At 35.4% G+C, this 9888-nt stretch overlaps 2 protein-coding genes across 2 annotated transcripts in view; both read right to left on the bottom strand.

Moving 5' to 3' along the window:
* Window positions 1-291: 291 nt before the first annotated feature.
* LOC123314577 overlaps window positions 292-9888 on the bottom strand; it is a 66380-nt gene continuing 56783 nt past the window's right edge. Inside the window, exon 4 of the mRNA XM_044899939.1 lies at window positions 292-1326. Coding sequence (XP_044755874.1) covers window positions 1277-1326 — 50 coding nt within the window. The 3' untranslated portion in view covers window positions 292-1276. The remainder of the gene's footprint in view (window positions 1327-9888) is intronic.
* Window positions 6620-9859, bottom strand: LOC123314576. The gene is made up of 2 exons (XM_044899936.1): window positions 6998-9859; window positions 6620-6736 (listed from the first exon to the last, which is right to left on the bottom strand). Exon 1 carries the CDS (start codon window positions 9592-9594, stop codon window positions 7420-7422), a length of 2175 nt encoding a protein of 724 aa, XP_044755871.1. The 5' UTR covers window positions 9595-9859; the 3' UTR covers window positions 6620-6736; window positions 6998-7419.

Here is a 9888-nt window from a genome sequence, read left to right as displayed (position 1 = left end):
AATCGTAATCATCCATATTGACACCAAATACAAGGCCAATTACATGTAACCAACAGAAAGCTATCTTACTTAATGGTTTGGACCCCCATGAAAATGGAGGTAATAGTTATAGAAAAATGTGATGCTTGGGGTGAAAATATCGACGTGTTAAAAAAATTTTATATGGAAAAATATTTACCTCACTTAATAAATTGAGGTATATATTAGAATTTTATGTATATATTAAATAAAAACAATATTTATGTATAGAATGTATAGAATTTTATGTATATATATTAAATGAAAACAATATTTATGTATAACGTTTATTTTTTTTATCCTTCTACACAATAATAATAATAATGAAGTTTATTCTGTTAATCAATATACAGTTGTTCTCACAGAAATATTAACAAGGTATAAATTCATTTGCTACATAAATTCCTTATTACAAGTTAGAAATATTGAATATTAACAATAAAATCACAAAACTAAATGTTCTCGTATACCAGTTCGAAATGTCCCCAGCGATTTGGAAGATCTGATGGCAAGGGGCAATTTGTTATAAAGTTCTACAGCGGCATAGCTAGGTCTTCTTCTACCATAGTTTGTTTTTGTGTTTTTATCCAGCTTGAATCTGTCTCTATTTCTTGTATTATATTGATGGATGATGTTGCTCTCCACTGTTAGGCCGTTCTTCAAGAGATTATTGGTGATCTTGTAGACAAACATGTACGATTCTCGTAAATAGAGCTCAGGAAGTAACCCTTTTCTAGTTGGCCCCTTCGCCACATACAAAGCGCTGTTTCTTTATTCTATGGTTGGGGAAAATGCTAATAGTCCAGGGAAGGAAGGAACAACTCAGTACTGTCCACGCTTTCAGACTGAGTGCAGGTGATTTCGTTTTGTTACTTTTTTCCACGGACAAATTCGTAGGTGTCTCGGAATTGTGATTGTTTTTCCCGGACGATTATATAGTTATGAATTCTCTTCATAATGAGCTCACGCGCTAGTCGAATTTTACAATTAGTTCCAAAACCTATAGAGGACAATCAATTTGCTGCCGCAACGGAACAAGAAAGCGAACAAAATAATGTACAAGTTCCAGTAAAAAACCACGTTTCCTGGAATGGTCAACTGAGGACTGATGATGAAAAAATTTGGCTACCTATTTTACCTCTCATTAATAGGGAAAAAATTAATAGACTGCACGAAGAATTCGAGGTATATTCAACTTTGAACATTGATAATGTAATGTTCTTATACTACCAGAAATTGATGGGAACTCAACTCAACTTCAAGAGCTTGATGCAGAGATTTCCACCAATGGAGCTTCAGGGCGTGTATCTAAAACATTAGTGTAGGATTCACAAGTTTGTAATAAATATTGTAAATAAATGTTGTCGTTCATGGAAGACTTTAGAAATTCGAACTTTCCGAAGTCTTTCGTTGTTGAAAATATGGGCCAGCTTTGTGCATGCTTTGGAATTGAAAATTATTTGTTTCACACTATTCCAAATTTCACAGCAGAACAATTCAGGATGCATTTCCGGGTGACTATAAATACTTTCGAAAAATTATTAGGAGCTGTGTCAAAGCTTAAAGAACATTTACTCAGATGGCAGGTTGAACCAAAAAAAAATTATTAAGCGTCATTTGGCTTTCAGCTACACGTGATTCATTTAGGTAAGCAATAACAAGCAAAAGTATACATTAGTTAGTATACTAGTATACTAGTTTATATTATTAACAGAAAAACATTTTCTAGGTTGATGGGAGATATGATTTAGCGAAGTCCACTCTATTCAACTGTGATTCATGTGCTTAACATTATAGCACCACCATAATTAAATGGCCATCAGGAACTTATGCTGGATTCATGCCTGGGTATGATAGATGGTAGTTACATACCAGTAGAAGCCCCCAAAAGACGCCCAAAAGTGTATGTTTGCCGCAAAAAAATTCTTTCCATAACTCTCCAAGCAATCTGTGATCACACTCTGAAGTTCAGATTGTTTGGCTGGATATCCAGCTTCTGTGAATGATTCCGGATATTCGAAAATCCAGATATATATAAAAATATGTTGAAAAGAGATTTGTGAAGATTTCAAAATAGACAATAATAAAATTGTCTCTATCTATAATATTACCACTGATGGCGGCGCAAATAGAGCATCAGCTGTGCGATTATTTTTAGGAGAAGATCGTAGGATTCCCTGTATGGCTCACTCTTTGAATCAAGTGGTTGATGAGGTACTAAGAGAAATAAATGCATTTTCAGTAATTTGTGATTCATGTGCTCAACATTAAAGCACCAACCATAATTAAATGGCCATCAGGAACTTATGCTGCTGAAGTGAAAGGATGTTTTTCAAGAACTGGGCTGGATTCATGCCTGGGTATAATAGATGGTAGTTATATACCAGTAGAAGCCCCCAAAAGACGCCCAAAAGTGTATGTTTGCCGCAAAAAAATTATTTCCATAACTCTCCAAGCAATCTGTGATCACACTCTGAAATTCAGATTGTTTTGCTGGATATCCAGCTTCTGTGAATGATTCCGGATATTCAAAAATCCAGATATATATAAAAATATAATTGTCAATCCCCTCCAATACTTCGCTAATAATGATATTATTGGAGATAAAGCATATCTTGTGAAGCAATGGCGCATCAGTCCCTATATCAATAGAAGGAATTTATTGCAAGTGCAAATTAATTTCAACACACAACTGAGTCGTGTTAGGCAATGTATTAAGAGGAGTTTTGCCTTATTGAAGGGCTATATCAATAGCGTGTCAGTTGTGTAATGTTATACTTCCACTTGGAGCTGGAAAACAGGAAATCGTTTTGCTCTGACTCTCAATTTCTATTCTTCTTCTGCATACAACTTTGTAAGCCCCCCTCGTACCCTATTGAAATGGTGCAGCTCAAAAGATGGATCGCCTGGTTATACATCAGAGGCAATCAGAGCAGTCAAAATAAAAGTGGAAGTACAAAAGGCAAGGGGCAAGAATTTAATTGCTGGATTGGTGATGAATGAAATGTCCATCAGAGAACATGTGGAATGGACTGGCTCCAGACATGTTGTATATATTGATTTTGGGACAGGAATTCATGACAGTGATGGTATACCCAGGGCAAAAAATGCCTTTGTGTTCATGCTAGTAGGATTAAATGCGAAATGGAAGGTTCCTATAGCATAATTTCTTAGATACTTTTACAGCAGAGGAAAAAGCAAATTTAGTGAATGGGTGTCTGATACAAATGAATAGTACAGGCATAATAATCAAGTGCCTCACTTTTGATGAAGCGGCAACAAATATGTCAATATGTTCAGTTTTGGGGGCCAACTTGAGCTGGTCAAATATAAGGCCATATTTTACGCATCCAATTACAAATGAAAGGATTCATATAATTTTGGATGCTTGCCATTCAAGTTGTGTCGTAACACACTTGGTGGTGTTCTGCTGGATACCCAGCTTCTGTGAATGACTCCGGATATTCAAAAATTCAGATATATATAAAAATATAATTGGGAATCCCCTCCGATACTTTCCTAATAATGAACTTATTATTGCAGATAAAGCATATCCTGTGAAGCAATGGCGCATCAGTCCCTATATTAATAGAGGGAATTCATTGCAAGTACAAATTAATTTCAACACACAACCGAGTCGTGTTAGGCAATGTATTGAAATGAGTTTTGCCTAATTGAAGGGAAGGTTCAGACGGTTGAAATACCAGGACATGAACAGGACAGACTTGATACCAGCTACGATTTTTTCTTGTTGTGTCCTTCATAATATATGTATATCTGATGAAGATGTATCAGAAGAAATGATCGAAGAAGGCCTGTTGGACAATTTAAATGATGAATCTATTACTTCACAGAGAGTATTGTTCTCTATGCAAAAATTGAATTATTTAGCAGATTTTTTTAGATTAAAAGAAATGGTGGAGAATAGCACTGATAAGGCAGGACCAATGAAAAGCTGCTCGAAATCTTTTTTGCAAATCCAATAAATTTCAATCATATTATACTAAATTTTATCGACTACTGTTTCATCAGCACCTATATAACGAATTACTTATTATCGTTGAGATATTTAGTAACCTCTAGGCAATATTTGTCAAGAAGATGTATATAAATGAATTCATGAGAATTGGCATTGCTTTTTCTCGCCATCTGAATTGTTCAATTGACGAATTTATGAACAGTTCACAACTTTATACTAGGAAAAATGAAAAACTTCGTGAAAATAAATAAATTTTTGTTGTAACCCTTTTGGTCACTGCGTCCTCATTTCACGAATTTTCACGAATCTCGTTATAAAGTACGCTTTACCAACATTGTCCTTAAATGGGTACATATGTAGTTTGTATTTGTTGCACATAGCGTCATATAATTGCGAGTGGTTCAACCAGTACACGCACTTCATTTGCGTGTTCCAGTGGGGCGTGACCTGGACCTATTGATTTCGGTTTCATTGATCATGGGATTCATCGATCTATTTAATAATTTTTTTCTATGGTGGGAAAAGTGCATTATTCAGTGAGAAAATGAGAAATTATAACTGGACCAAAAGGTAAGAGAGTTTCCCCAGAATTTCTAAGCGTCCTCATTTGGGGACATCGTGCAGTTTGGGAATTATTATATGCAAATACTGATCAAGTAAATACCGGCGTTAGATGTTCAGGAAGTTTTGTTGTTTCAGTTCTCGATATAGCTGTCAAATATTTTCTGTTATTTATATTGCTATTATAGGGGGATCAACTGAGACAGGTTGAAAAATAAAATTTTCATTGAAGAAATATTATATTGCATATTCGATAATATTTTCAGTTTTAGAAGTCCGCTATGTTTCGGATTAACCGAAGACGACCGCTTACTGAAGAAGAGCTGTTGGATATGGCTAGCCATTTATCTGACCTCGAGGATCTGTCGGATGATTCAGATGATGAAGTTGAAGAGCAGTCGGGTGAAGTAGTAGGTAATGTTCCATTTGTAATGTCTGTTTTTCGAAGGATTACACTTCTATTTGTGAAGGGCCCCTTATGGATGATTTGGAAAATAATATCGAACCTGAATCTATTCGTGGCGATCTTGGGATAGAAAATGATGACCAGGAAGAACAGGTACACGAACGAATACCGATGGGTAGATGAGCTCGAGAGCCGCTACCAATTTTTTTTCAAATATTTTCCTGATGACCTACTGCAGAAAATGGTGGAGTGCACTAATATTTACGCTATATAAAAATGAGTTCTGAAGCAGACGAATTCTAGCGAACAAACGCTTGCTTTTCAATGAAATTGGTTACAATAGGAAGAGAAGCGTATTCCCGATTCCGTGTACAATTGTAATGGCAATCTGAACATGACGTTATTAAAGAAGAACGACAACAAGTTATGAAGAATTTCCAAACAGTGCTGTATGCCAGTTTTATTCAAGAAGCAGAATATGTATGTCTCAAATTATTGAATAAGGATGAAGTAAAGAAGAATAAATTTGTGGGGAAGACGCGAAGAGTGGTGTTCAGCCTATCGTTCCGATGTCATAAGAAGAGGCAATAACACAAATAATTACTGTGAATCCTCAATACAAATTTTCAAAGACATAGTACTGCAGCGCTGTAAGTGTTCAATATGTGGGCGTTAGTAGACTTTATCGCAAAAACCTTTGAAGAAAAGGTATTTTCTCGAATAAACAGTTTTTCAATTGTTCAACTTCAATTATATATTTGGCAATAACTACGATAGTTATTCTCACCTAAACTTTTACAAGTTACGTATAAACTTGTTGGAATGATATTCCCGATTTTGAAATCAAATGTACTACCACAGTTCTTTAGGGAAAAAAATAGTTGAGCCCGAGGAGCATACCGATATTTGTTGAATCATCAACAAATATCGGTGTCTCTAGGCGTTCAAGTAAGTGTACTTCGAGTATTGGACACGCAGTATTAAAAATTTGATTTTGAATTTCTCTTTATTTTCAGCTTCCCTAATGGGAACTATCAAAAGAAGATCATGGACTCCTGATGAAAAATCAGTGGTCTACAGACTTTTCAAGTCGACACTTAGGACAGGCAAATTGCCTTCCCTAAACCAGTGTCAAGACGCCATACTAAAACATTCAGAGCTTCAAAATAGTATGGTTGCACAACCAATTGAAAAGAAAGCGTAGCTCACCTGAAGGTTATTGTAGTTTTAATCTGCAGAATCTTCTGATCCTGAATTTTGCATGCCAGCGACAAAAAAGAGGAGACAACCTACTCTAATGAGTTGCTTAGAGAGGAATTCAAGCTTTGCAGGTAATTTTTTGCTTGAATTATAGCAAAACATATGATTGATTTCATAGCTTTCATCCTTTTTTCCTCATTATGTATCAATTGTATTCTAAATCTCAATTTTTTATTTTAAAAGGCGGACAGAAACATAGTGGAATTACACAGGCATTAATATATATGATATGCAAGGATAATTTGCCACTGTCATGTGTAGAAAAAAAGGCTTACAAAAGTTCAACACAATTTGTCCTCTTTATGAACTTCCTTCGAGGAAAAAGGTTTTCCTTAAAAATATTTTAATATATATTTCATAGAATTAACTCAGTCGAATAGCTGCTATTGAAACTAAAGTATAAGTCAACAATGGGTAATCTCAGCTTGAGGACTGGTGAAACATCAACGGGAAACAAAAAACCCTTGTTAAAATTGCCAACGTTTCGAATCTTTATTGATTCTTCATCAGGGCTACAAAAATACACAAAAATATAATATTAAGTGATATCTCATTAGAGGAACAGAACAAACGACAAAACAGGTTGAGTAAATCATCAGTATATAAAGTTTTTTGTAAAAAATAAAAACACGATATAGCTATATAAGGAATAAAAACCTCACTAAGCCAGATGACAGTCGCCCAAGAAGTCGAAACAATAAAAGAATACATGTATATTTATTAATTAAAAATAGTCATTGATCTTAGATTTCATAGATAAGTATGAGACTCACCTATTTATTGGGTTTTATAAATTTCCTCATTAAATTTCATGCTAGACCCACCCTGATCTCGATTAGGTCCATGCAGGCATTCAAAGGCACCTCTTGAGCATTGCACAACCCAGAAAGAAAACTCACACTCGCCAGTTCACTCTTGTAACAAAACTGCTATGTCGAATAGTTTTTGGAATGACAAGAATTAAAATGAAGTTTTCAGGTAAATGCGTTCCTTGAACAACGTAGACTCCAATACAGGCAAAAACGAAATGAAGAAGTGAAAGATAACACATGCAGAATAGTCCAAAATAACTCCTCCACCTGGAACTAGGCAACACGAAATACCAACTGATTAGGTGGATAGAGTGTATTCAACAATTTTCCCCTCATTGACTGAGTTTCCGAACATAGTTTCCGCATACCTATGACAACCATACTCAGCCATAATTTTCCAACACGTTAGCATATATTGCACTCAGGTTTTGAATATCTGTTCTCAAATTTACGGTGTTGTTCATGTATATGTTAATCATCTCAGAGACACATCGCTTGAAATAATTTCTCTCAAAGTCTACAACTTTCACGTCTTCGAATCCAAATAAATGCCCCGTTTGAAAATGGTGATCCGCCAACGCTGTTTTGTCATTCTTATATTTGTTGCTCAATCTACAGTCATATTCATGTTGGTATAAACGGTTTTTCAAGTATTGTTTAGTCATTCCAATGTAACACTTGTCACATCCGCCACATTCAATCCTATATACTACGTTGGATCTATACATGTTGGGAGTCGAATCTTTAATTTTCGAAAAGATCTCACCCACCTTCCTGACCGGATAGAAAGCACACGAGACCTCCGGGATCTTATCTCGAAGAATCCTACAAATATTCTCAGACAAACCTCTAACGTAAGGAAGTGCAATATGACTAGATTTCGCCGTTTGTTCTCCTCTTGATATTGTTGGAGTTCTATTATTCAACCTATGTCGATAGTTATTCATTATCCTATTGACCCAATTAATTGGATAGTTGTTGTCCCTCAACAATTTTTTGATCACCACCTCATTTATTCTATGAAAGTCAACATCAGAAAGAGAGTAAGCCCGAAACATAAGGTTTTTGATAATGCCCACCTTCTGCACTGTGGAATGTTCCGAAAAATAATTCAATATTCTACCGGAAGCAGTTGGTTTTGTATACCAGTTGGTGCAAATCGAACCATTAGAATTTCTCATCACTGTCAAGTCCAAAAAATTGATCTTTTGATCCACTTCCAATTCCATGGTGAATTTCAACTTATGGTGAAAACCATTAAATTTATCCAATAGCTCGCTCGTTGCGTTTTTTGGAATAGCCGCAATAGTATCGTCGACATATAGCTTCAAAAATTCCACCCTAAAACTCAAAGTATTCAGCACAACAAAAATCACCTCATTCACAACCAAATTAGCCAAAATCGGACTGGCAGGATTACCCATGGCTGTCCCATCAAGTTGTTTATATATTATGCCATCGAAGGTGAAGTAACTAGTCTCAAAAATGTGGACAATAATGTTATTAAACAGCCTAAAGGGTATCTCCGTGTATGCTGAAATAACAGACCAGTTCTTTTTAATTATATCCTGAACTAACTGTTTGGGAACATTTGTAAACAATGACACAATGTCGAGTGAAACCAACATGTAATCAGGTGGCAACGAGACTGTTCTAGCAAACTGTACGAACTCCAGTGAGTTCTTAATATTATACGTAAAAGTTGAAGCGAGAGGAGCCAAAGTGTCATGCACAAAACAAGCTAAGTTATAAATGGGCGAATCAACACAACTCACAACAGGTCTATAACAAACATTCGGTTTATGAGTTTTACGTAGTCCATACATTTTAGGAATCACTGAATTATGCCTTTTGAGTTTTCTGGCATAACCGGGTTCAATTATCTCTGTGTCCAATAATTCCTGTATTAAGTTATTGGCAGATTTCTGATATTTTTGAGTGGGATCAGAGGGCAAAATGGCGTATGTAGTAGAATCCTCCAGCATCGCTTTCATGTGTTGTACATATTCAGTTTTATACGTTATAACTGTGGAATTGCCCTTATCAGAGCGTGTAACCAAGATCTCAGGATGGTCCCGCAAGAACTTTCTAGTAAAGAAGAAACTACACTCCAACGGACTCAACCTGTTAAATCGCGACAGACCAGCATAAAAATTGTTTATTACATTTACTGATCTAGCCCTAATGATATCTTTATCTCTGACTGTCAATGTCGGTTGATTGTTTAGACAGAATTCAAGATCTTTTATGAACGGCGCTATGGGAGGTTTTACTGATTTAAAAGGTATACTGAATTGTGGACCTGCACTCAAAATTAGTCTAACCGGCTCGGGTAAGTCTAAGGTAGTATAATTTAGTAAGAACTTATTATGCGTATCCAATTTTAAACTGGATGTGTCAGCAGATAAATATTTTAATTTCCTTCTATTGTTCTGTCTAATAGCTTTGAAAAGCTTGTTGAAATTATTATTTGATCTTTCAATGAAATTGTCAAAAACATCATTGGGCAACATACATCTGGCCCTCACAATAAGGTCAGCTCTACTACGTTGTAACATATCAAGTTTCCAAATGGTAATCTTAATTTCCAAACTAAGAATAGTTTTTCTGAACCTATTCAACACCCTATCAATTGCTCCATAATATGGGTGCTGCTCTGATTTAAGTGAGTAAAAACATTTAAAATTGTTCGTTATATGTTTAGGAATCAGTTGTTTAGCTCTACAATGTAAAAGGAATATTCTACGATTTATTAAATTAGCTATTTTCTTATCTGTGTTCACAAAAGTCTTCAGAGTTGTCACTGCATCTGCTCCAAATGTGTCCCTGTGTTGTCAATTTTAACAAGGGTT

Source organism: Coccinella septempunctata, chromosome 5 (genome assembly GCF_907165205.1).
Source record: "Coccinella septempunctata chromosome 5, icCocSept1.1, whole genome shotgun sequence".
NCBI lineage: Eukaryota > Metazoa > Arthropoda > Insecta > Coleoptera > Coccinellidae > Coccinella > Coccinella septempunctata.
Note: the sequence above shows the minus strand (reverse complement) of the source record. Positions and strands in the feature narration are given on the sequence as shown.